The 27478-nt window shown below is 49.0% G+C and overlaps 1 protein-coding gene across 2 annotated transcripts in view; it reads left to right on the top strand.

The window, feature by feature from the left end:
• Positions 1 to 27478, top strand: part of LOC140077342 (uncharacterized) — a 38997-nt gene that overhangs the window by 8286 nt on the left and 3233 nt on the right. For both annotated transcript variants that reach the window (XM_072124415.1, XM_072124414.1), the window contains exons 7-10: positions 365 to 527; positions 1193 to 1340; positions 2317 to 2417; positions 2859 to 3022. In XM_072124415.1, coding sequence (XP_071980516.1) covers positions 365 to 527; positions 1193 to 1340; positions 2317 to 2417; positions 2859 to 3022 — 576 coding nt within the window. The remainder of the gene's footprint in view (positions 1 to 364; positions 528 to 1192; positions 1341 to 2316; positions 2418 to 2858; positions 3023 to 27478) is intronic.

The following is a 27478-nucleotide window of genomic DNA, read 5'->3' as shown; positions in this document are numbered from 1 at the left end:
AGCCGAGGGTGGGAAATGCATTGGTCAGAGCCTCCCCATTATATAGCCTGGCGGACCCTGCCCCATAGTGTATAACCAGTACCTGCCCCCCAGTATATAGCCTGCCAGCCCATATCCCCCAGTATATAGCCAGCCCCCTGCCCCAGTATATAGCCAGCAGCGGGGGAAACCGGAAAGGTGAGATTTGATATATTTTTTGACTCGAGTATAAGCCGTGTTTGGGTTTTCAGCACATTTTTTGTGCTGAAAAACTAGGCTTATACTCGAGTATATATGGTAAATAATGAAGGATTTAGGTTTGGGAAGTTCAGAAAATTTGTCCACATCTTCATTTCTTTGGTTTTCTTTGCTTCCATCTCATAAGGAGGAGAAATTTCCTTCTACAGTAAAGTGAGGAGGAGTCTCCGTCTTAAGAAGAAGCCAAGTTCTGAAGCTACTAGAGGCAGCCGCCTTTCGGATGACATCCTGAATAATTCCAAGGATTTACAACCGGACCATGGATCTTCTTCATCAGTACAGAGTGATGGGTGGGTAAGACCTGTCACCTCTAGGATATGTCCATTGGTGGTTGGGGTGGGTCTCCGAGGTGGGACTGACGTCTATCATTAATAGTTAACGTCAGAATACCCCTTTAAACATCACTTTCACCTTTTAAGACTGTGACCTAGTGTCTTTTTATCATTCATCCTGGAAGTGAAGCTGTAATATCAAGCCCAGCCACTATACAATGTGTGGCGCTGTGCTGGATGAAATTCGACCAGACCGCAGAACTCTTCACACAGAGCTCCCCTTTAACAATGGTGACCTATAGTAGCTGGGGTCATTGGTCAGACATCTTTGTGGGATCATTTACTACCCTCATCCTACATCCTATACCGTATTATAGGAACACAGAGGGCGTTTTCTGCAGAAACCTGCATGACCTCATATCCGAGACATATTTGAGGTTGAATCTTCCTCGTTTCTGGGCTTTAGGAGGCTTTAAAAATGAGATTATGTGAAGTTAACCAAATTCTTGCCTAGCGCCACGGAGGGCTCATAGTCTCAGAGTGCCGCTGGCGTTGTGTGTCAGGTCCCGCAGTGGGGGATATCCACATAATATGATCCATGATACTCAGGGATTTGGCTGATCCCCGCGCTGTTTCCACACATAAATTCTGCATCACACATTCATCTCATGTCTCCGATACAGAGGAATCCATGGAAAAGCTCGTCCTCATGGCGCCGCGGATCACAGACTACCCCACCAGACCGGGGCAAGGGACAGTATACCCAGCGGGAATAGGATGAAGAAGGACATGGCGGAGATGCGGGGTGTGGAGAGGACGCATTCTGTAAAGGTGACATTGTGTAGTGAATGTTCAATGTAGGGAAAACATCCCCACTAAACTACCAGACCCCTCAGGTGACTTTTCTTAAAATTCCCTCTACCATTTACCTATAATTCCCCTACAATGTCATGTGAAAATAAGCAGAGAAGAGTCACTTTTTGCTGAGATGAGTCACATTTAGAGGCTGAACTTAACTATATTCATTTCTATAGCACCTAGAAACATCATATTAGAGATAGTAGTAGTAATAATAATAATAATTCCTTTATTTATATAGTGCACACAGATTATGCAGCGCTGCACAGAGTTTGCCAAATCAGTTACTGTCCCCAATGGGGCTCACAATCTAATCAACCTACCAGTTTGTTTCAGAGTGTAGGAGGAAACCGGAGGACCCGGAGGAAAAGAGATAAGAATCTTCCTGTTCAGGCTTATGGTTATGTGAGCTACAGGACCGGAGATAATTGTAGTTAAAGAAATAGGTGGGAACGAACTGGACCTAAATTTGCAACCGTGACACCAACTGTTTCTTTAACTGTATCTTGGGTTCTATAGAAAGATGAGATTTTTATCTATAATATGACACCAGAACCATGTTTTTCAGTGCTACAGAACCTCAGGAAAACTATGACTCTTCTCTGCTCATTTTCACGTGACTTTGGGGGAGATTCTTTATAGGTAAACGGGTGAAATTTTACATAAATGAGGGAATTGTAGAAAGCCCATTTCATACCCGAGTAGTTTATGGGGTAAATTATGGATGGAGTCCCATTACACCAGCCACAACTCACATTACTAGAGGTTTTATTTTAGGTCAGATCTGCTACGGCAACTGGTGGATTTATTTACTTTGCTCCAATACTGACATAAACTCAATTCATGAATATATGAATAAATTGACAACTGGGTGTTACCATCCCCCCTTTATATGGGATGTCCCTTACACTATCCAGTGCTGACATGTAGTTATATTTTTGCTATTTAGGCGCCATATTCCCCCATGAAGATGATGCAGTCATTACTAAGGAAGGGCCGAGCTAAGGATTACCTGGTCCGTGTACCCTCCCCACCGCCGCAGGACGCCAGGTAATTGTTCTGACCCAAAAAAAGACAAAATTTGGTGCTAGTTTTCCCGCAATGATCACATACCTGCCTGTGCATGGACAAAGGATTCACTCCATGACTCAACATCTTAATAGTTGTTTTTCATCTAAAAAATTGGCTGCTGTCTTCGGGATACAGTGCCACCCTTTCCATAGGCCGGGTCTGGTACTACAGTTCAGAACCATTCAGTTAAATGGACATAGGTAAGAGTAGTGGTGATCATTCCTTGTCTTCTTCCAGGAACAGCGCCCCTTGTGTCTACAGGTTGTGTCTGGTAATGCAGCCGATGACTAAAATGGGTTAGTGCAGCAATACTAGACGCAGGCTACGGTCATACGTGGCGACATTTCCCATCTGAATCCCATTTCCGTGCCCCCCTTATAAGCCTGACATCTGATATAACATGAGCTTTCATATCTTCAGGCCTCCAACCTCCAGTAGATACAGAAGAGGACAGACCCCAGACCAGACATCCGGAAGAGTCCTGGCCGTACAACCGGACTCCAGCCGCCTGGTGGAACTTGAACGTCCGAAATTGGGGTTCAGCGGATTGTATCTGACTAAGAAGAACCAACCCGGCTACTCAGGTGAGTGCACACTCACGTCATAGGTCAACCAGCCATCCACGAATGGTCAATGTCATATCTCCTGCCTTATGTTCTTGCATCATGAGGATCAATATCTCCATCCTCATCCATGTCTGTATCAGGATGATGGTAGTGGTAGTTATTCCTATTGATCTGTATCCATACAACCTCCCTATGATAACACTGCTTGGATTCTGATTCCATAGACGTGTAGGGATAGCTGGGTGACTACCATATCGGTAAAACCACACCAGTAGGGGGCACTCTGTCCATTTTTCAGACCTTCTTGTACAAATTCGCTGACACTTACAGAAGGCCAGTGATCACCCCAGCTCTTGCATTGATCCTACCCTCCTAAAGGGGGCGCAATCCTTGATTATCTCTACTCTTGGCCTGTACTATAGGATATCTAGCTAAGATTTGTTGACAGACCTCCAGCACGACAAGGGTTAACTCTACAAAACAGTGATGAGCACATGTGGAAACTATGCGCGTTACCCCTTCCACCCCTTGTCATCTGCCAGGAGCAGATCCCCCTCCCCTATAGCGGAGAACACGCTGCATGTACCGTGGTAGTCTATCATCGCCTAGCAACTGCAGCCGAAACACGGATCAGGGAACGTGGAGTTGAAGGACGTTGAAGTTGTATTCCGACGCCAGTGGAAGTTTTGACTGAATTTGATATCAATTTAAAGAGAGAGAACAACTTTACCCCAATTCCTGTATATGCGATAGGACTCCTAGAAATTTAGGGTTGTGTGGATTTTCAGGAATTTGTTGGGACATCCCCCCCCCCCCCCGAAACCTGCTGCTCTCCATCATGCGTTGCCATTGCTGTCATTACATTTGCATCTATTGGTAAATGATAATATAGTCCTTCTAACTAGTCTATAGCTGGACATAGGGGTGTGCAGAGGGTGTATCTACCCCATATGAGATGACAGTAATATTTAATAATTCTTTATTTATATAGTGCACACATATTACGCAGCGCTGCACAAAGTATGACAAATCAGTCCCTGTCCCCAATGGGGCTCACAATCTAAACAACCTACCAGTATGTTTTTGGAGTCTGGGAGGAAACCGGAGGACCTGGAGGAAACCCACGCAAACACAGAGAGAACATACAAACTCTTTGCAGATGTTGACCTGGGTGGGATTCGGGGACCCCAGCGCTGCAAGGCAGAAGTGCTACTCACTCAGCCACCGTGCCGCCCATATTTACATATAATATTACATATAATATAGTTGGGGTCTGGGGAAGAATTTGCATATGGACATTGGAGGGGCAAGAGACAGATCATTACTCTTATAACTTGGACTAGAGACTCAAGACCCCGAGTTACCATCATAGACATCACATATATATTGTATGTATATCTTATGTGGGGAAGGTTCTGGATGCATTACAGTTAGAGATGAGCGAACATACTCGTCCGAGCTTGATGCTCGTTCGAGCATTAGCGTACTCGAAACTGCTCGTTGCTCGGACGAATACTTCGCCCGCTCGAGAAAATGGCAGCTCCCGCCGTTTTGCTTTTTGGCGGCCAGAAACAGAGCCAATCACAAGCCAGGAGACTCTGCACTCCACCCAGCATGACGTGGTACCCTTACACGTAGATAGCAGTGGTTGGCTGGCCAGATCAGGTGACCCTGGGATAGACTAGCCGCTGCCCGCGCTGCTCGGATCATTCTGTGTCTGGATGCCGCTAGGGAGAGAGCTGCTGCTGCTCAGGGAAAGCGTTAGGGTGTTCTATTAGCTTACTGTTAGGCAGGAGTGATTCTACAAGAACCCAACAGCCCTTCTTAGGGCTACAATAACGTTATACTTTTTTTTTTTTTTGTTTGCTTGTGGCTGGGCTTGCTGGCACTAGTAGTGCAGCTAGTACCATATTGTGAGGAATTTGCAGGGGGACTTGCTACCGTTGTGTTTAGCTCTTAGTGACACGCATATCCATCTCAAACACCTAAGTGGGAAAATTTATTAGGGGTTTGATTTCAATTAGGCACAGTCTGCCAGTTTCTTTTTATTTTACGTTTATTTTTTCGTAACTCAGCGTCATCTCATCAGTGTGCTTTCATACTTGGCTAGAAAATAGCCATAGGAGAATCCAAACGGCTTACTTGCGCCTACAGTAGCGTTATATATATTTTATTTCTGGTTGATCTGCTGGTGGCTGTCCTTGCTGCAGTGCATATACTAGCCAATTGTGAGGAATTTGGAGTGAGACTTGCGACCGCTGTGTTTAGCGCTTAGTGATGCACATATCCATTGCAAAGACCGAAGTGGGATAATTTATTAGGGGTTGGATTTCAATTAGGCACAGTCTGCCATTTCCTTTTTATTTTACGTTTATTTTTTCATAACTCAGTGTCATCTCATCTGGCATAGTAGTGTGCTTTCATACTTGGCTAGAAAATAGCCATAGCAATAGGATAGCATCGTTTGGTTTTAAAAACTAAAAAACACACACAAAAAAAAAAACACAAAAAAAAAGTAAAAAAAAAATTAAAGTTATAACTTACATTTTCAAAATGTTTAACCCGAGGGCTAGGGGTAGAGGACGAGGGCGGGGACGTGGGCGTCCAACTACTGCAGGGGTCAGAGGCTGTGGTCCTGGCCGGGGTGAGACACCACCTGCTTATGAGGGAGCAGGGGAACGCCGCAGAGCTACACTCCCTAGGTTCATGTCTGAAGTTACTGGGACTCGTGGTAGAGCACTGTTGAGGCCAGAACAGTGCGAACAGGTGATGTCGTGGATTGCCGACAATGCTTCGAGCTATTTGTCCACCAGTCAGTCTTCCACGCAGTCCACCCATGTCACCGAAATCGGCACTCCTCCAGCTCCTGCACCTCAGCCTCCTCCCCCCCAGTCTGCCCCCTCCCAGGAAAATTTGGCATTTGAACCGGCATACTCTGAGGAACTGTTTTCTGGACCCTTCCCACAGTCACAAACCACTTGTCCGGTTGCTGCTGAGCAATTTTCCGATGCCCAGGTTTTCCACCAGTCGCAGTCTGTGGGTGATGATGACCTTCTTGACGTAGTGGCAGAAGTGTGTAAAGAGGTGTCCGACGATGAGGAGACACGGTTGTCAGACAGTGGTGAAGTTGTTGTCAGGGCAAGAAGTCCGAGGGGGGAGCAGACTGAGGGATCGGAGGATGATGAGGTGACAGACCCAAGCTGGGTTGAGAGGCCGGGTGAACACAGTGCTTCTGAGACGGAGGAGAGTCCTATAGCAGAACAGGTTGGAAGAGGCAGTGGTGGGGCCAGACGGAGAGGCAGGGCCAGAGCAGGTGCATCAGCGCCAAATGTGTCACGTAGTGAAGCTCCCGTGGCGAGGGCTCCCGCGGCGAGGGCTAGATTTTCAGAAGTCTGGAGGTTCTTTAAGGAAACACCGGATGACCGACGGACTGTGGTGTGCAACCTTTGCCAAACCAGGATCAGCAGGGGTTCCACCACTACTAGCTTAACTACCACCAGTATGCGCAGGCATATGAATGCTAAACACCCGAATCAGTGGCACCAAGCCCGTTCACCTCCGGCCGTGCACACCACTGCTCCTTCCCCTGTGTCAGCTGATATTCAGCCCCCTGCCCAGGACCCTGGCACAAAAACCCCATCGTTGCCTCCACGATCCTCCACAGCATCCACCAGCGTTCAGCTCTCCATACCCCAGACGCTGGAGCGGAAAAGAAAATATAGTGCAACCCACCCGCACGCCCAAGCCCTTAATGTCCACATCTCCAGATTGCTTAGCCTGGAGATGCTGCCCTATAGGCTAGTAGAGACCGAGGCCTTTCGCAACCTCATGGCGGCGGCCGCCCCTCGGTATTCGGTCCCCAGCCGCCACTACTTTTCCCGATGTGCCGTCCCAGCCCTGCACCAGCACGTGTCAGACAACATCATCCGTGCCCTGACCAACGCCGTTTCTGACAAGGTCCACCTGACCACGGACACGTGGACGAGTGCTGCCGGGCAGGGCCACTATATATCGCTGACGGCACATTGGGTTAACTTGGTGGAGGCTGGGACCGAGTCTGACCCTGGGGCTGCTCATATACTGCCGACGCCGAGGATTGCGGGGCCTACCTCGGTCCAGGTCTCAAAGGCCTACTATGCCTCCTCCTCCTCCCACCCCTCCTCCACCTCCTCCTCCAAACTACCATCCGTGGGCATGGCGCCATCAGTCGCTAGCTCTAGGCACAGCAGCAGTGCCGTCGCTAAGCGACAGCAGGCGGTGCTCAAACTGCTGAGCCTAGGCGATAAAAGGCACACCGCCCAAGAGCTATTACAGGGCATCACGGCGCAGACTGATCTGTGGCTGGCACCGATGAACCTGAAGCCAGGCATGGTTGTGTGTGACAACGGCCGTAACCTGGTGGCGGCTCTGCAACTCGGCAGACTGACACATGTGCCATGCCTGGCCCATGTGTTAAATCTGATAGTTCAGCGTTTCCTCAAGACATACCCCAATCTGTCAGATTTGCTCACGAAGGTGCGCCGCATCTGTGCGCATTTCAGGAAGTCCAGCACAGATGCTGCCACTCTCAGGGCAGCGCAGCGCCGCCTCCAACTGCCCGCTCACCGACTGTTGTGCGACGTGCCCACGAGGTGGAATTCAACACTGACCATGTTATCCAGAGTTTACCAGCAGCGCAGAGCGATTGTAGACTGCCAGATGTCAACTTCCACCAGAACTGGTAGTCAGGTCAGTCAGCTTCCTCAAGTCTACAATGAGGAGTGGACGTGGATGTCTGATATCTGTCAGGTGCTGAGTAACTTTGAGGAGTCAACACAGATGGTCAGTGGCGATGCCGCCATCATCAGCCTCACCATCCCGCTGCTTGGCCTGTTGAAAAACTCTCTGGTCAGCATGAAGTCGGAAGCTTTGCGCTCGTCACAAGAGACGGGGGAAGAAGATTCCCTTGTTGATAGCCAAAGCACCCTTAGGTCTGTTTCTCAGCACATATCGGAGGAGGTGGAGGAGGATGAGGAGGAGAATGTTGGCGAGACAGAAGAGGGGACCATTGTTCAGTCCTTCTCTGTTCAGCGTGTATGGGCAGAAGAAGAGGAGTTGGAGGAGGAGGAAATGGACAGTCAGGCCAGTGAGGGGAGTGAATTCTTACGCGTTGGTACTCTGGCGCATATGGCAGATTTCATGCTAGGCTGCCTATCCCGTGACCCTCGCGTTCAAAGAATTTATTCCAGCACCGATTACTGGGTGTTCACTCTCCTGGACCCACGGTACAAGCAAAATCTTTCCACTCTCATCCCTGGAGAGGAAAGGAGTGTGAGAATGCATGAATACCAGCAGGCCCTGGTGCACAAGCTGAAACAGTATTTCCCTTCTGACAGCGCTAGCGGCAGAGTGCGTAGTTCTGCGGGACAAGTAGCGAGGGAGAGTAGGCGAGCAGGCAGCTTGTCCAGCACTGGCAAGGGTACGCTTTACAAGGCCTTTGCCAGTTTTATGTCACCCCAGCAAGACACTGTCACCTGTCCCCAGTCTCGGCAGAGTAGGGCTGATCTTTACAGATAGATGGTGAGGGAGTACGTAGGTGACCATACCATCGTCCTAAATGATCACACAGCTCCCTACAACTACTGGGTTTCAAAGCTGGACATGTGGCACGAACTGGCACTGTACGCCTTGGAGGTTCTTGCCTGCCCTGCCGCTAGCGTCTTGTCCGAGCAGGTTTTCAGTGCAGCTGGTGGCATCATCACCGATAAGCATACACGCCTGTCGACTGACAGCGCTGACAGGCTGACGCTTATTAAGATGAATAAAGCCTGGATTTCTCATAATTTCCAATCTCCACCAGGTGAAGGAAGCTCAATCTGAATAATTTATGCACTCCTCCTCATTTTCCTCCTTCTCCTCCTCTTTGTACACTAAAGCAGAGGAAACTGGCTATTTTTTGACAGGGCCCACTGGCTCTAGCTATAGTACTTTATGCATTTAATTTTTCTGGAGGGCCACCTACCCGGTCCTCTGTTTTAAACAATTTTTGGGAGTGCCACATACAGGCACTCAATCTATTCAATTTTTCTGGAGGGCCACCTACCTGCTCCTCTGGTTTGAAAACTTTTTTGGACTGCCACATACAGGCACTCAATCTATTTCATTTTTCTGGAGGGCCACCTACCTGCTCCTCTGGTTTGAAAACTTTTTTGGACTGCCACATACAGGCACTATCCAAATTAAATTGTCTCCATAGCAGCCTCCACACGTTGGGGCAAATTTACTTACCCGGCCCATTCGCGATCCAGCGGCGCGTTCTCTGCTCTGGATTCGGGTCCGGCCGGGATTCATGAAGGCAGTTCCTCCGCCGTCCACCAGGTGGCGCTGCTGCGCTGAAAATCATCTCCACGCGCCGGAATGCACCACCTCGGACCAGGTGAAGGTAAGCGGTCCCCAAGCGACACTTTTTCGGTTTTTAAATGCGGCGGTTTTTCCGAATACGTCGGGTTTTCGTTCGGCCACGCCCCCCGATTTCTGTCGCGCGCATGCCGGCCCCGATGCGCCACAATCCGATCGCGTGCGACACAATCCCGGGGCAATTCAGGTACAATCGGCGCAAATCGGAAATATTCGGGTAACACGTCGGGAAAACGCGAATCGGGCCCTTAGTAAATGACCCCCGTTGTCTCCATTGCTACCTCCAAAAGTCGTCCATATAGCTGCCTCCATACATCGTCCCCTTATCAAACGAGGTGTGTCAGGCAGAATTTTGGGTTGTTTTCATGGCTTCCATGTTAACTTTGTCGCCACCCTGCTGTGTAATCCACAAAATATACTGGCAAACTTTTATCATGTACCGATATTATTTGAGCGCTTCTTGCTCACCTCCTTTGGTTCCTCTCTGACACCCATTGGTTTGAAGCCTGAGTCCAATTAGGGTATGTCGCCATGCCACTCTCTAGCCTGCTGCCGCTGCCTCTGCATGCTGTCCCCTATAGTGTCAGGGTCAATTATTGGATGTTTTAGATGCTATCTAGCTTCATTCTGTCACTCTGTCATGGCCATGCTGTTGCCCATAATTTTGGCATAATGGTGCGATTAGGCAGCCTCAGAGGCATCCATGCATGCTGCCCCTGCTGTTTCCTGTCCATTTCCGTGGTGTTTCCATCCTTTTCTGAGGTTCCCAGGTGTTTGGCCAAGCTTCCCTGTGCAGAGCCTTGGTCCCCTTGAAAAATGCTCGAGTCTCCCATTGACTTCAATGGGGTTCGTTATTCGAGACGAGCACTCGAGCATCGGGAAAAGTTCGTCTCGAATAACGAGTACCCGAGCATTTTAGTGCTCGCTCATCTCTAATTACAGTACCTTATAGTTACCACTTCATATCGTTATACATTGGTTCACTGCTAGGAAAGCTCAGAGAAACCTCATTAGAAAACAAAGTGGGTCGTAGTAGCCATCCGCACACATACTAGCCCTCACCCCCAATTGTTCACACTCCTATGAATTTCCAAATGGTATGACTTTTCATTCGGCTCACACATCAGATATAGAGGTATTGGGATGCAGACAACACAGCTGCAGTACCTGAGCAGAGCACTTGGTGGCGCTGTTGTATTTCCTATTTCTCTAGGTGAATCTCTTTGGTCAGGACACGTCTTTCTCGATACTAGTTTTTGGGCTTGTGGGACCTGTACATGGAACTTGCTCTGATTTCCGTATCGGGTTATATTATCAGATATTTGGGAGACTTTTTGAGTTTCTTAAGGAGAAGATAATATTAATATTTTGCATGTAAGAAGCTATAAATATGTTATTTCTATTAGGTACGTATCATACAAAGCCCAATGAGTGCACTCAAAATAGTCTGATGCTGTATACAGTGGGTATATGACATGTATCAAGGAGAGGGTACAGGGGGCCTCCAACATTGGAGTCTGCATAATACTGGTACCATTATATGGTGTAATGTATAGCAGTACAATATTAGCTATAGTCCAGCCATTACATTATCCATAGGATAAGTGTCTGATTGCTGGTTTCCAACCACTGAGACCACCAAGGACCTGTGCACCTAAAAGTGAGTGCTCCATATGAATCCTGGGTTTGGTACCGCTATCTTCTATGGCATAGGTGCCCCATGAATTAGCAGTAGTTTAAGCGTCAGTGTAACATGTATACAAGCACCAATGCCACTTTTAGATGCCAGTTTCTGTATCTCTGGGGCCCCCAGCACTCAGAACCTCAGTGATTAGACACTGATCCCCTAACTTGTGTCTCTTAGTGGGAAAATCTCTTTGATTTGTTACGTCTGTAAGAAAACCCAATGGTTGTTTGTTCAGTAAATGTGAAGGATGTGCATTACAGATGAGTGAAACATCGAATATTCACTAACCAGCAATGTTACTAGAGTTATGTTTCCTCACACTGCTGGGCTCTTAGCTCTCTGCATTGAAGAGCCCCTCCCCTTTGCTCTGAATAAAAGCTTGTGATAAATACTCCAGCAGTCAATTAGAGCAGATGGATGAAATGTCCTGTGAAGCGGATCAGGGGAGAGAGCACAGAGAACAGCAGTGTTACATCCACTTTACACCTGACGAGTCTACAATCCTGCAATATAAATCCATATAGCACAGTCCTGCTGCTACTAACAGCACACACAAAGGTGCGATTACACATCTACTGGCTGCCGTATTTCTTCTTCTGGTTCAGCACAGCATGAGGTTGGTCAGGAAATTAGAGGTGCAATGAGATTTTTCCACTTTTATATGGAGTTAACTCCAAAACCAGGAGGGTGGGGATCCAGTTGGAATGGACATGTGGGTGGAGCATAAACTCTCTGCATCTACTATATGAAAAATCAAAAGTGAACTTCTTGTCAGTAGAAGCTTCCATCCCGTCAGATGTTTTGTACACGTCTGCACAATCCTGAAAGAGTCTCCACGGGAGTGAGCGGAGTCCATGCATTCCTACGTAGGTCCTGCTCCCCGAGACACCGCTCATATCGGGGGGCCCATCGTTCTGTGGTCCAAATATGACGCTTCCAACTTGACTTAAAATACGTCTGCTTCCAAAAATACCCTGGAATGTTAATATATTCCAAATGCCGAGAGCTAGAACCGGCAGGGGGCTCGATCATGTGAAGACGCCCGGCCAAGCTTTCACTGGAGCGTAGTGACTATGTAGGAACGGACAGGGATGGGGATCAGGATATTTAGGATACTGTCATGGAGGAGCGGACAAGGGGGTCTATACACATTACAATTCCGGCCAAACCCTGAGCTACAATACCAAGGACAGCCACTTTACAATGTATGGCGCTGTGCTTGGTAAGGAATGAAGAGCTTGTCCAATCACTGCAGCGATGGGGGTGCTGGACCTCGAGATCTAATATTAATCACCTATCCTGAGGATAGAAAAAATAAAGCTCCGACCCCTTTAAAGATTCTGTCAATTATGAGATTAATCATCTGAGAATTTTGAGTCTAAAAATGAAAAATTGATTAGAAAGGTAGAAATTAATTGCACATTGTCTGGGATGTTTTTGTAGGTTTGTATATCTGTACTTCTCCTAGGAGCGGTGACATCAGCGTAGAGCCGCCATCTATGAGTCATGAAGTGAGTCACGGAGACGCTGAGCGCCAGTGACTGCACCATGGAGTAAACATTTATCGGCTTAGGATTTAGAAAAACACAGCGTCACATTAAGAGTGTGTTCACACGCTTAGGTTATTGTATACAATTCAGAACCTGATCCGTCTGAACAGGAGGGAGGATCTATAAAGGATGCTACTACTCCTCATTCTTGAATCACTTCCTAGACTCACTCCTCCCCAGTCCCCCTCCCCTCTCCATAGAACATCACTGAGCTTCTGTCTGCCTTGTTGCTAGCAAGACGGAATTCAGCAAAGATTTCAAAGCAGATTCGGAGAAAGGGAGAGAGAATGATAGGAGCCAAAGAGAAGAAGGCAGCACTTTCCCCATGGAGCTTTCATCATGTCATAGAGTTGCCATCCCACACCCCAGGTCTCATGGGATCCCCATTAATCTTGATTTTACTTTAGCTTCAGCTGCCTAGGAACCTTTCTATCACTATTTGTTCCGCTATGAGAGCCCTAGTTATCCATCTTGTTTTTTAATTTCAAGCAAAACATCAAAATCCCTAAATCACACGGAATTCAATTCTCCATAGACTCCCTTGGACCCCTGCACGATAGATCCAGTGCAGCGGGTCCATTATAAATATATTCCACGATACATATAGTGTAAATGGATGTAAGAAGTAGCACAATTTGACTTCTGTATCATAATCTCATGAAAGGGCCTTGTATCACTGCAAACTATACTGCCCCTCTTGCTCCGGAGGATCCCAGCCCTCCTTTCACTTTATTCTTAATTATGTGCACTTTGGTATGTGCAATGTTTCCTTTCCCCTGTGGAGGCGCTGTAGGGAAAACCACAGATTAAAGATGAAGGTTGCAGCAGCAGGGACACCCTTCTAACAAAAGATTGGGCATAGATTCATATTCCTAGGCCCTGGGGCCGGATGGTCCAGTTTTGGACTGGAATCCTTGGATCCACCAGATAAAATTTTTCTGGGGGCCCATCATCCATCATCCTCTAGTAAGTAGACCTTTGTAGCTTTGTAGATTATTCTGGCCATAGTCTCCAGAGTACATTATTGGGTTGATGCCAGGCTCCATCAGAAGATGCTCTGATGCTCTGTTGGGCCAGTCTCATACTAAGCACCAGTCTTATAATCACCCCTCTATCCTCAGTGTAATGGAGCCGGGGTTCCTCTGTAACGCTGCACCCCGGTTCTGCATTCAGAGCCGCTTCTCATGGAGAGCAAGACAAAATGCAGAGCCACTTTCCGGGAAGAAGTGCATTTCCATATCTAATGGCTGGCCAGCTGCCAGCAGGCTTTCAGGAGGCTTCCTGGGGAATGGATGCTGTACGTCTCCTCCATGCACTATGATCACTGCTCGTCTGCCGGAGCCGGCCTGGAATTGGAATGCAGATGAGCGCAGTCCTTGGAAATGAAGCCTCACCTCTACTGAGCCTGATATACCTCCATCTATACGCATCATGCAGGACCTGCACCATACGTGTCTCATCAAGAACAAATGTACTAATAGATTTTGACCCCTAAAAATTAATAATGTAGGGTCTAACAGTGGGGTCCCCTGCCCTGTCCTTTGTTCCTTGGGGTTGCATAGCAGTATGTCCTATTATTAGTCCAGTAAGAAGTGAATGCACACAAGTGACCAATAATCCACAAGAGGCTATAGAACCCCGCCCCCCTGCAATGTATGTAATAGGTGAGCAGACAGCTCCATTCTCTGTGTAGTGGCAGAACTAATTCACTGCAGCTTAGAGTTGATTCAGATGAATGAAAGCAGATGTGCAGTAACCAGGTCTGACCACTACACAGACACCTGCGCTGCACGGGGGACATACAAGTGCTTGTCAATAAATTATAATATCAAATTAGAATTTATTAGAATTTTTTTTATGTAATACAATTTAAAAAGTGAAACTCGTTTACTTACCTGTTCCCTGTGCAATCCCTGATCCGGACTGTCCGACGAGGATGAACTCTGCCGCGATTTATGAAGATTGTGCGCCCGATATCCTGCATGTGTCGCTTCCCCGATCAGGTCCGACAGAGTTAAAAACACAATTTTTAAGTTAAATCCCGCGGTTTGTCCGAATCGGTTGGATCGTCCAACGGCCCACCCCCCAATTTGTGTCACATGAAAGCTGTGGTCCGCAGGGCCCTTAGTAAATGAGCCCCATTATCTCAGAAAATTAGAGTAATTAACCCAAAACACCGGCAAAGGTGTCCTAAGCATTTTAAAAGGTCCCTTAGTCTGGTTCAGTAGGTGACACAATCACGGGGAAGACTGCTGACTTGGCAGGCACTAACACACTCCACAAGGAGGATAAGACACAAAAGCTCATTGCTAAGAAAGCTTTGCTGTATCATATAGGAAGCTGAATGGAAGGAAAAGCATTGTTAAGGAAAGGCCATTTAAAAATTTTGAGTGGAGGCCGCTGGAGTCAATGCTTCAAGAGCCACAACACACAGAAGTATCCAGGACAAGGGCTACAAAATCCACTCCTGACCAATAGACAACACCAGAAGCTTTGTGAGGTCTTGTGTGAAGTGTCCCCAATCAGTGATGGTTTGGGGTCCATGTCATATTCTGGTGTAGAACCCCTTTGTTAGTGCAGATTCTACCAGGAATTGTTACAGCTCTTCATGTTTCCCTCTGCCAAAAAGCTTTGTGGAGACGAAATTTTCTTTTTTCAACAGGACTTGGCACCTGCCCACACTGCCAAAAGTACCAATGCCTGGTGTAATAACCACAGTATCACTGGGCTAGCTTTGCCCTTAACCCCATAAAGAATCTATATAGAAAGATGAGAGACACCAAATCCAACAAGGCGGACGATCTGAAGGCTGCTATCACACAGCCCAGGCTTCCATAACACCTCTGCAGCGCCATCAACTGATCCCTCCATGCCATAACACCTCTGCAACACCATCAGCTGACCCCTCCATGCCATTTCATCTCTGCAGCGCCATCAGATGATCCCTCCATGCCATAACACCTCTGCAGTGCGATCAGCTGATCCATCCATGCCATAACTCCACTGCAGCGCCATCAGCTGTTCCCTCCATGCCATCACACCTCTACAGCGCCATCAGCTGATCCCTCCATGCCAAAAAAACACCTCTGCATTGCCATAAACTGATCACCTCCATGCCATAACACCTCTGCAGCGCCATCAGCTGATCCCTCTATGCCATCACACCTCTGCAGCGCCATCAGCTGATCCCTCCATGCCATCACACCTCTGCAGCACCATCAGCTGATCCCTCCATGCCATCACACCTCTGCAGCACCATCAGCTGATCCCTCCATGCCATTACACCTCTGCAGCACCATCAGCTGATCCCTCCATGCCATTACACCTCTGCAGCACCATCAGCCGCACACTTCCATCAGACTCTGCATGATAAATGTGGTGCATGGTCCAACATGGTGATCATGGTGAGCCCATTTCCGTGCCGAAAATTAGCGTCGCGTAGCCTTAATCATTAGCATTAACATGTTAAAAATTCCCTCTGTAATGACTTTCACTTTTTGAATTGAATTACTGAAAAAGAAAAAAAACTTTTTTGTGATATTCTGTATTTTTTGAGAAGCGCTTGTACCTCCCATCGTCAGGGACAGGTCCCCAAATCCAGCACTGTCCCGTTCCTTACATCACTAAATGCGTCTTATATTGTGGAATATTCCTGCAACAAAAGTCCCTACTCGGATGAGAACATTTATAATAAAACCAAAGCAAATGACTAATAATAAAAAGCTGTAATAACATTGTAACGAGCAATTCATATTAATTAGCTGCATCACTGGCAGGAGGCAGATAGCGGGGGACGGTAATACATCGGGAAAGGTTACTCCAATAATGGAGAGATAAGTATTCCCCACAACCTTATCAGTCATGATTTATTACAGGACTATTTATACCACACCATTCATTTTACTACATTAATGACAAAAATATATACAGTTTAATCGACATAGCAATAAATAACTACTGCTGGGGGCAAACAAGGCCAACAACCCAGCGCTCAGGACCAGGACCACTGCCATAGGAAAGGAACCAGCAACCCAGCACTCAGGACCACTGCCATAGGAAAGGAACCAGCAACCCAGCACTAAGGACCACTGCCATAGGAAAGGAACCAGCAACCCAGCGCTCAGGACCACTGCCATAGGAAAGGAACCAGCAACCAAGCGCTCAGGACCTCTGCCATAGGAAAGGAACCAGCAACCAAGCGCTCAGGACCTCTGCCATAGGAAAGGAACCAGCAACCAAGCGCTCAGGACCTCTGCCATAGGAAAGGAACCAGCAACCCAGCGCTCAGGACCTCTGCCATAGGAAAGGAACCAGCAACCCAGCGCTCAGGACCTCTGCCATAGGAAAGGGACCAGCAACCCAGCGCTCAGGACCTCTGCCATAGGAAAGGAACCAGCAACCCAGCGCTCAGGACCACTGCCATAGGAAAGGAACCAGCAACCCAGCGCTCAGGACCACTGCCATAGGAAAGGAACCAGCAACCAAGCGCTCAGGACCTCTGCCATAGGAAAGGAACCAGCAACCCAGCGCTCAGGACCTCTGCCATAGGAAAGGAACCAGCAACCCAGCGCTCAGGACCTCTGCCATAGGAAAGGGACCAGCAACCCAGCGCTCAGGACCTCTGCCATAGGAAAGGAACCAGCAACCCAGCGCTCAGGACCACTGCCATAGGAAAGGAACCAGCAACCCAGCGCTCAGGACCACTGCCATAGAAAAGGGGCCAGCAACCCAGCGCTCAGGACCTCTGCCACAGGAAAGGAGCCAGCAACCCAGCGCTCAGGACCACTGCCATAGGAAAGGAGCCAGCAACCCAGCGCTCAGGACCAGGACCACTGCCATAGGAAAGGAACCAGCAACCCAGCGCTCAGGACCACTGCCATAGGAAAGGAGCCAGCAACCCAGCGCTCAGGACCTCTGCCATAGGAAAGGAACCAGCAACCCAGCGCTCAGGACCACTGCCATAGGAAAGGAGCCAGCAACCCAGCGCTCAGGACCACTGCCATAGGAAAGGAGCCAGCAACCCAGCGCTCAGGACCTCTGCCACAGGAAAGGAGCCAGCAACCCAGCGCTCAGGACCACTGCCATAGGAAAGGAACCAGCAACCCAGCGCTCAGGACCACTGCCATAGGAAAGGAGCCAGCAACCCAGCGCTCAGGACCTCTGCCACAGGAAAGGAGCCAGCAACCCAGCGCTCAGGACCACTGCCATAGGAAAGGAGCCAGCAACCCAGCGCTCAGGACCAGGACCAATGCCATAGGAAAGGAACCAGCAACCCAGCGCTCAGGACCTCTGCCACAGGAAAGGAGCCAGCAACCCAGCGCTCAGGACCACTGCCATAGGAAAGGAACCAGCAACCCAGCGCTCAGGACCACTGCCATAGGAAAGGAGCCAGCAACCCAGCGCTCAGGACCACTGCCATAGGAAAGGAACCAGCAACCCAGCGCTCAGGACCACTGCCATAGGAAAGGGGCCAGAAACCCAGCGCTCAGGACCTCTGCCACAGGAAAGGAGCCAGCAACCAAGCGCTCAGGACCACTTCCATAGGAAAGGGACCAGCAACCCAGCGCTCAGGACCTCTGCCATAGGAAAGGAGCCAGCAACCAAGCGCTCAGGACCACTTCCATAGGAAAGGGACCAGCAACCCAGCGCTCAGGACCACTGCCATAGGAAAGGGGCCAGAAACCCAGCGCTCAGGACCTCTGCCACAGGAAAGGAGCCAGCAACCAAGCGCTCAGGACCACTTCCATAGGAAAGGGACCAGCAACCCAGCGCTCAGGACCTCTGCCATAGGAAAGGGGCCAGCAACCCAGTGCTCAGGACCAGGACCACTGCCATAGGAAAGGAGCCAGCAACCAAGCGCTCAGGACCTCTGCCATAGGAAAGGAACCAGCAACCCAGCGCCCAGGACCGCTGCCATAGGAAAGGGGCCAGCAACCCAGCGCTCAGGACCTCTGCCATAGGAAAGGAACCAGCAACCCAGCGCCCAGGACCTCTGCCATAGGAAAGGAGCCAGCAACCCAGCGCTCAGGACCACTGCCATAGGAAAGGGGCCAGCAACCAAGCGCTCAGGACCTCTGCCATAGGAAAGGAACCAGCAACCCAGCTCCCAGGACCGCTGCCATAGGAAAGGGGCCAGCAACCCAGCGCTCAGGACCTCTGCCATAGGAAAGGGGCCAGCAACCAAGCGCTCAGGACCTCTGCCATAGGAAAGGGGCCAGCAACCAAGCGCTCAGGACCACTGCCATAGGAAAGGGGCCAGCAACCCAGTGCTCAGGACCTCTGCCACAGGAAAGGAGCCAGCAACCCAGCGCTCAGGACCAGGACCACTGCCATAGGAAAGGAGCCAGCAACCCAGCACTCAGGACCTCTGCCACAGGAAAGGAGCCAGCAACCCAGCGCTCAGGACCAGGACCACTGCCATAGGAAAGGAGCCAGCAACCCAGCACTCAGGACCTCTGCCACAGGAAAGGAGCCAGCAACCCAGTGCTCAGGACCAGGACCACTGCCATAGGAAAGGAGCTAGCAACCCAGCGCTCAGGACCACTGCCATAGGAAAGGGACCAGCAACCCAGTGCCCAGGACCAGGATCACTGCCATAGGAAAGGGACCAGCAACCCAGTGCCCAGGACCAGGATCACTGCCATAGGAAAGGAGCCAGCAACCCAGTGCTCAGGACCAGGACCACTGCCATAGGAAAGGGACCAGCAACCGAGTGCTCAGGACCAGGACCACTGCCATAGGAAAGGGATCAGCAACCAAGCACCCAGGACCAGGACCACTGCCATAGGAAAGGGACCAGCAACCGAGTGCTCAGGACCACTACACTAGGAAAGGAGCCAGCAACCAAGCACCCAGGACCAGGACCACTGCCATAGGAAAGGAGCCAGCAACCAAGCGCTCAGGACCACTACAATAGAAATGGGACCAGCAACCAACCACCCAGGACCGCTGCCATAGGAAAGGGGCCAGCAACCCAGCGCTCAGGACCACTGCCATAGGAAAGGAACCAGCAACCAAGCGCTCAGGACCACTTCCATAGGAAAGGGACCAGCAACCAAGCGCTCAGGACCTCTGCCATAGGAAAGGGGCCAGCAACCAAGCGCTCAGGACCTCTGCCATAGGAAAGGGGCCAGCAACCCAGCGCTCAGGACCTCTGCCATAGGAAAAGGGCCAGCAACCAAGCGCTCAGGACCTCTGCCATAGGAAAGGGGCCAGCAACCAAGCGCTCAGGACCACTGCCATAGGAAAGGGGCCAGCAACCAAGCGCTCAGGACCTCTGCCATAGGAAAGGGGCCAGCAACCAAGCGCTCAGGACCTCTGCCATAGGAAAGGGGCCAGCAACCAAGCGCTCAGGACCACTGCCATAGGAAAGGGGCCAGCAACCCAGTGCTCAGGACCTCTGCCACAGAAAAGGAGCCAGCAACCCAGCGCTCAGGACCAGGACCACTGCCATAGGAAAGGAGCCAGCAACCCAGCACTCAGGACCTCTGCCACAGGAAAGGAGCCAGCAACCCAGCGCTCAGGACCAGGACCACTGCCATAGGAAAGGAGCCAGCAACCCAGCACTCAGGACCTCTGCCACAGGAAAGGAGCCAGCAACCCAGTGCTCAGGACCAGGACCACTGCCATAGGAAAGGAGCTAGCAACCCAGCGCTCAGGACCACTGCCATAGGAAAGGGACCAGCAACCCAGTGCCCAGGACCAGGATCACTGCCATAGGAAAGGAGCCAGCAACCCAGTGCTCAGGACCAGGACCACTGCCATAGGAAAGGGACCAGCAACCGAGTGCTCAGGACCAGGACCACTGCCATAGGAAAGGGATCAGCAACCAAGCACCCAGGACCAGGACCACTGCCATAGGAAAGGGACCAGCAACCGAGTGCTCAGGACCACTACACTAGGAAAGGAGCCAGCAACCAAGCACCCAGGACCAGGACCACTGCCATAGGAAAGGAGCCAGCAACCAAGCGCTCAGGACCACTACAATAGAAATGGGACCAGCAACCAACCACCCAGGAGCACTGCCATAGGAAAGGAGCCAGCAACCGAACGCCTAGGACCACTGCCATAGGAAAGGGACCAGCATCTGAGCCCCCGGGACCACTGCCATAGGAAAGGGACCAGCAACTGAGCTCCCAGGACCACTGTCATAGGAATGGGACCAGCAACTAAGCTCCCAGGACCACTGCTATAGGGAAGGAGCCAGCAATCGAGCTCCCAGGACCACTGCCATAGGAAAGGGACCATCAACTGAGCTCCCAGGACCACTGCCATAGGAATGGGACCAGCAACTGAGCTCCCAGGACCACTGCCATAGGAAAGGAGCCAGCAACCAAGCTCCCAGGACCACAGCCATAGGAATGGGACCAGCAACTGAGCTCCCAGGACCACTGCTATAGGGAAGGAGCCAGCAACCTAGTGCTCAGGACCAGGACCACTGCCATAGGAACAGGTCCAGCAACCGAACTCTCAGGACCAGGACAACTGCCATAGGAAAGGAGCCAGCAACCTAGTGCTCAGGACCAGGACCACTGCTATAGGAACGGGCCCAGCAACCGAACTCTCAGGACCAGGACAACTGCCATAGGGAAGGGACCAGCAACCGAGCGATAAGGACCTCTGCCATAGGAAAGGGAGCAGCAACTGAGGACTCAGGACCATAGGGAAGGGGCCAGTAACCAAGTGCTTAGGTCATAGGAAAGGTGCCAGCAACCAAGAGCTCAGGACCATAGGAAAGGGGCCAGCAACCAAGCACCCAGGACCAGGACCACTGCCATAGGAAAGGGACCAGCAACCAGTGCTCAGGACCACTACAATAGGAAAGGAGCCAGCAACCAAGCACCCAGGACCAGGACCATTGCCATAGGAAAGGAGCCAACAGCCCAGCACTCAGGACCAGGACCACTGCCATAGGAAAGGAGCCAGCAACCAAGAGCTCAGGACCACAGGAAAGGGAGCAGCAACCAAGCACTCAGGACCATAGGAAAGGGGGCAGCAACCGAGTGCTCAGAATCAAAACCACTGCCATAGGAAAGCGGCCATGTAGGGAAACAGCATGACCAGGGTCATTGTCACACATTGGCGGGAAATGTTTAAGAAAGTAAGAAAGTGGGTCCCCCGATAGCAGAACCAAAGTCACTGCCCAAGTACAGTACCAGCACCAAGCTTCCTATGTGTTAGATGGAAAGAAGGATCTTCTTCCTATCTATAAGAAAAGATAGTCAAAGGAGGGGGTTTTCTGTGTCCATATATACAGAATAGGAGTAGTAGTACTTTTCTGTAGTCATATGTGCAGGATAAGAGTAGTAGCAATGTGTTTTGCCCATATATAAAGGATATGAATATTAGTGTTGTGCTGTGTCCATATATAAATGATAGGAGTAGTAGTACCATACTGTGCCCATATATACAGGATAGGAGCAGTAGTACTGTGCTTTGCCCATATACACAAAGTAGGAGTAATAGTGTTATGCTGTGTCCATATATACAGAATAGCAGTACTGTGCTGTACCTATATATACATGATAGGAGTAGTAGTACTGTGCTTGTGCTTGACCTTTATAATGGTCACTACCAAATCCGCTGTGAGATCTTTGGACCCACATGTTATATATTGACTACTAACACTACCTAGGGTAGCGCAAAAAATTCCCATATCCGGACAGAAACGAATGATAAAACGTCACTTTTAATGGCAATTGAAATAAAAAAAGTGGTAGTGTGTGAATAGCTACTCCACTCGAGAAACGACGTGTTAAAAATACAGGTGCCTAGGACTCTTGAATGACACTGTTAAAGGCTATAACAAGAATGTAGGTAGAGGATGAGCCTGTAATCAGAAGAACAAGTGGTCACCACAATGTGAGTTAGAGTGCTGAGGGTAGCGAAGGTAGATGGTATAGTGCGTCCCTGGTGTAAAGGGTTATTGTATTTAAACCCAGTACATCGGGTTCGGTAGTGGGGGGATCAAAGTGAAACTCTCACACGCCGAACCCAACTATGTCCCTCAAATGCGTCCCTGATGCAAAGGGTTAATATATTTAAACCCAGTGCAGCGGGTTCAGTAGTAGGGGGATCAAATGTGATCCCTTCGCATACCGAACCTAGCTATGTCCCTCAGATTAGAAACTCTATGCTCACACGAAATCGATGTGCCAGGCACCTCTTTAGTTGGCTAGTCCTTGCGGATGTCCAGACAGATGGCACTGACTGGACCCTGACAAGTTCGGCCTACCTACATAGTAACTAATTAAAGTACAAGTATTGGTATGAGCCTAGTACGCCTGCTAGTTAAAAGACAAAGAATTAGCCCCCCGACATGTTTCACCGTAGCACTGGCTTCATCAGGGGTCGGGCTAATAATGAGTGTCGGCTCGATACGGCCGAGTTTATAAAGGAAAGACCCCTCCCATATCAGGATTATAATCCAATCCCCTGTACGAGATCATGGCCAGCCTCCAAATGTTGATTGGTGCGTACCGTGCACTATGAGACAGCCAGGTCCGATCAGCTGTTCCCCATTATCCGGGGGAGTTGCCGAGTCAATTCATCTCTAATGCGCATGTCAGGTGACATAGTCTGCTCGCGAGGCACACTATGTGCGCATGTCAAGAGACTTAGTGTGCGCCCGAGAGATATCCATTTGTGCGCATGTCACGAGACTTAGTGCACATCGGGTTGGTGATATCGGCGCATGCCCGGCCACTTAGTAGAAAGAGCATGATGAGAGTCCCGCTCCGTAGTAAAACGTTTGCGCATGTCAAGGGACTTGGTGTGCTCACAAGAATGTAAGTGTATGCGCATGCCCGCAGACTTAGTGCGCATTTGAGGTATGTTAATGTTTACGCGTGCCTGGCCACTCAGTAAGAGAATGAGGGTCAGGAGAGAGTCCCGATGAGAGTCCTGCATTCTTCACGAGTCATATCAAATCAAATCTGCGGTACATGGTCTCATAATCATGGTAGGTATGCCGATATATATGTCAATTACAGATATTGGTAGGTATGTTTTCACTGTGGCTATTAACGGCCATATGTAGTAAAAATAAGGTAAGTATTCAAATTAACCAATCGAAGACAATGTAGTATTTGTGTCTTTACTGTGGCTGTCACTACATTGTAGTTACATGACTGAATATTAGGCTAGTTATATACCATGATGAGATGATCTCATACGGGGAGGGTGACGCAACCATAGTGGACATATCTCACAGGGGGAGGGGGATTTCTCAAAGTGAGAGCATATGAAGGTGTATATGGCCTGAAGGCCAAAATGTCTACATGAAAGAAATGGTTGTTAATGTACTAGTATGTGTGCTTTTTAGAGATAGGCTGTAAAGGTAAAGCCCTCATTAAGGCCATTGGGACTCAGAGATTTTAGGCGGTATATCCACCTAGCTTCCAATTGTAAGAGTCTTTGATCAATGTTCCCCTGTCGGGGTCCGACTTTTATTTGGTCAATGGCCCAGAAGCGGAGGGTTTCTGGTTTTCCATTATGGTAGAGTCTGACATGTCTCGAAATCGGGGTATCCTTTCCTGTTGTAATTGCACTGATGTGGCTGGATATTCTCCTGCGGAGTTGCTGGATAGTTTTACCTACATAGAGGCGCGGGCAGGTACATTGTGCCACATAAACCACAGCTGTACTTTTGCAGTTCATGAAGCGTCTGATGGTAAAAAGTTTCTTATCCACAGGGTTAATGAACGTTTTGGTTTTGGGCATAAATGTACAGAATGAGCAAGCACCACAGGGATAGGAACCTGAAGTCCGGTCTCTTAGTTTGATGAAGGGATCTGAGTCCCCAGTGAAATGACTGTGTACTAAAGAGTTGCGTAAATTAGGACCTCTGCGGTAGGTGATGTTCGGTCTATCCGTCAGTTTTTCTTTCAAATCAGGATCCGCAGTGAGAATCGGCCAATATCGTGACATGATCCTTTTTATCGTTACCCTGTGGATAAGAAACTTTTTACCATCAGACGCTTCATGAACTGCAAAAGTACAGCTGTGGTTTATGTGGCACAATGTACCTGCCCGCGCCTCTATGTAGGTAAAACTATCCAGCAACTCCGCAGGAGAATATCCAGCCACATCAGTGCAATTACAACAGGAAAGGATACCCCGATTTCGAGACATGTCAGACTCTACCATAATGGAAAACCAGAAACCCTCCGCTTCTGGGCCATTGACCAAATAAAAGTCGGACCCCGACAGGGGAACATTGATCAAAGACTCTTACAATTGGAAGCTAGGTGGATATACCGCCTAAAATCTCTGAGTCCCAATGGCCTTAATGAGGGCTTTACCTTTACAGCCTATCTCTAAAAAGCACACATACTAGTACATTAACAACCATTTCTTTCATGTAGACATTTTGGCCTTCAGGCCATATACACCTTCATATGCTCTCACTTTGAGAAATCCCCCTCCCCCTGTGAGATATGTCCACTATGGTTGCGTCACCCTCCCCGTATGAGATCATCTCATCATGGTATATAACTAGCCTAATATTCAGTCATGTAACTATAATGTAGTGACAGCCACAGTAAAGACACAAATACTACATTGTCTTCGATTGGTTAATTTGAATACTTACCTTATTTTTACTACATATGGCCGTTAATAGCCACAGTGAAAACATACCTACCAATATCTGTAATTGACATATATATCGGCATACCTACCATGATTATGAGACCATGTACCGCAGATTTGATTTGATATGACTCGTGAAGAATGCAGGACTCTCATCGGGACTCTCTCCTGACCCTCATTCTCTTACTGAGTGGCCAGGCACGCGTAAACATTAACATACCTCAAATGCGCACTAAGTCTGCGGGCATGCGCATACACTTACATTCTTGTGAGCACACCAAGTCCCTTGACATGCGCAAACGTTTTACTACGGAGCGGGACTCTCATCATGCTCTTTCTACTAAGTGGCCGGGCATGCGCCGATATCACCAACCCGATGTGCACTAAGTCTCGTGACATGCGCACAAATGGATATCTCTCGGGCGCACACTAAGTCTCTTGACATGCGCACATAGTGTGCCTCGCGAGCAGACTATGTCACCTGACATGCGCATTAGAGATGAATTGACTCGGCAACTCCCCCGGATAATGGGGAACAGCTGATCGGACCTGGCTGTCTCATAGTGCACGGTACGCACCAATCAACATTTGGAGGCTGGCCATGATCTCGTACAGGGGATTGGATTATAATCCTGATATGGGAGGGGTCTTTCCTTTATAAACTCGGCCGTATCGAGCCGACACTCATTATTAGCCCGACCCCTGATGAAGCCAGTGCTCCGGTGAAACATGTCGGGGGGCTAATTCTTTGTCTTTTAACTAGCAGGCGTACTAGGCTCATACCAATACTTGTACTTTAATTAGTTACTATGTAGGTAGGCCGAACTTGTCAGGGTCCAGTCAGTGCCATCTGTCTGGACATCCGCAAGGACTAGCCAACTAAAGAGGTGCCTGGCACATCGATTTCGTGTGAGCATAGAGTTTCTAATCTGAGGGACATAGCTAGGTTCGGTATGCGAAGGGATCACATTTGATCCCCCTACTACTGAACCCGCTGCACTGGGTTTAAATATATTAACCCTTTGCATCAGGGACGCATTTGAGGGACATAGTTGGGTTCGGCGTGTGGGAGTTTCACTTTGATCCCCCCACTACCGAACCCGATGTACTGGGTTTAAATACAATAACCCTTTACACCAGGGACGCACTATACCATCTACCTTCGCTACCCTCAGCACTCTAACTCACATTGTGGTGACCACTTGTTCTTCTGATTACAGGCTCATCCTCTACCTATATTCTTGTTATAGCCTTTAACAGTGTCATTCAAGAGTCCTAGGCACCTGTATTTTTAACACGTCGTTTCTCGAGTGGAGTAGCTATTCACACACTACCACTTTTTTTATTTCAATTACCATTAAAAGTGACGTTTTATCATTCGTTTCTGTCCGGATATGGGAATTTTTTGCGCTACCCTAGGTAGTGTTAGTAGTCAATAATCGTTTCTAAATCCCTGCCGTGACAGGTGGTCCTATCTCTATTTTTTGATACACATGTTATATATGATTTCCCCTACGGATTTGGTCGTGGATCATAGCAGATAACATTTCCTCACTCAAAAGATAAAGAAGAAAAGGGATGCGCAACGGCTAGTGACGTTACAGACCGATACAAATCATTACAGCAGTAAAGTTCTAGTCTTCAAAACTGAAGCATCATGGGTACTGTAGTCCTCTAGGCTCCAAACTATCCTGTTGTGTTAATAGAAGTTCATTCTTTGACCTGCCGCGGCAACTTCACAAAACGTCTTTCTTTCCCCTTGAACAATACCCGAGCCGTGTCCGAGCCGTTCCCGTGACTTCTCCCTCCACACTTAGAGCATAAAATGGGTCATAAGCTGGAGCTTAAGAAGCAGGTAATGCGGAGACAAGTTAGGACAGCTCTTTCATGTGCGGTGGCCAGTGATCCCTGGCTTTCTGAGGCATTGCTTCACTTCATCAAGGCTCCTGGGAATGCTTTTTGCACGTCAAAGACTTCCAGGATGAAAGGAGATCTGCAGGAACTTGCCGCTCCTCTCCAGCCCAGCTCAGCGCCTTTCAACAACCAGGTCTCAGTTTTGATGTCAGGTACAGAACCCGCGCTGTCTTCTCCGTCAGATTTGATGTGACAAACATGAAAAGATGATGAGGCGTAAACAAAATAAGCGTAACGTAGAAACGGAGCTCACATTCAGCATCATTTATGAGAGAGGAGATGTTCTCCGACATTCCCAGATAAAGGATCACTTACACATGGAATCGGCCAGGCCAT

This window comes from Engystomops pustulosus, chromosome 9, assembly GCF_040894005.1.
Source record: "Engystomops pustulosus chromosome 9, aEngPut4.maternal, whole genome shotgun sequence".
Lineage (NCBI taxonomy): Eukaryota > Metazoa > Chordata > Amphibia > Anura > Leptodactylidae > Engystomops > Engystomops pustulosus.
This window is presented reverse-complemented; position numbering and strand designations above follow the sequence as displayed.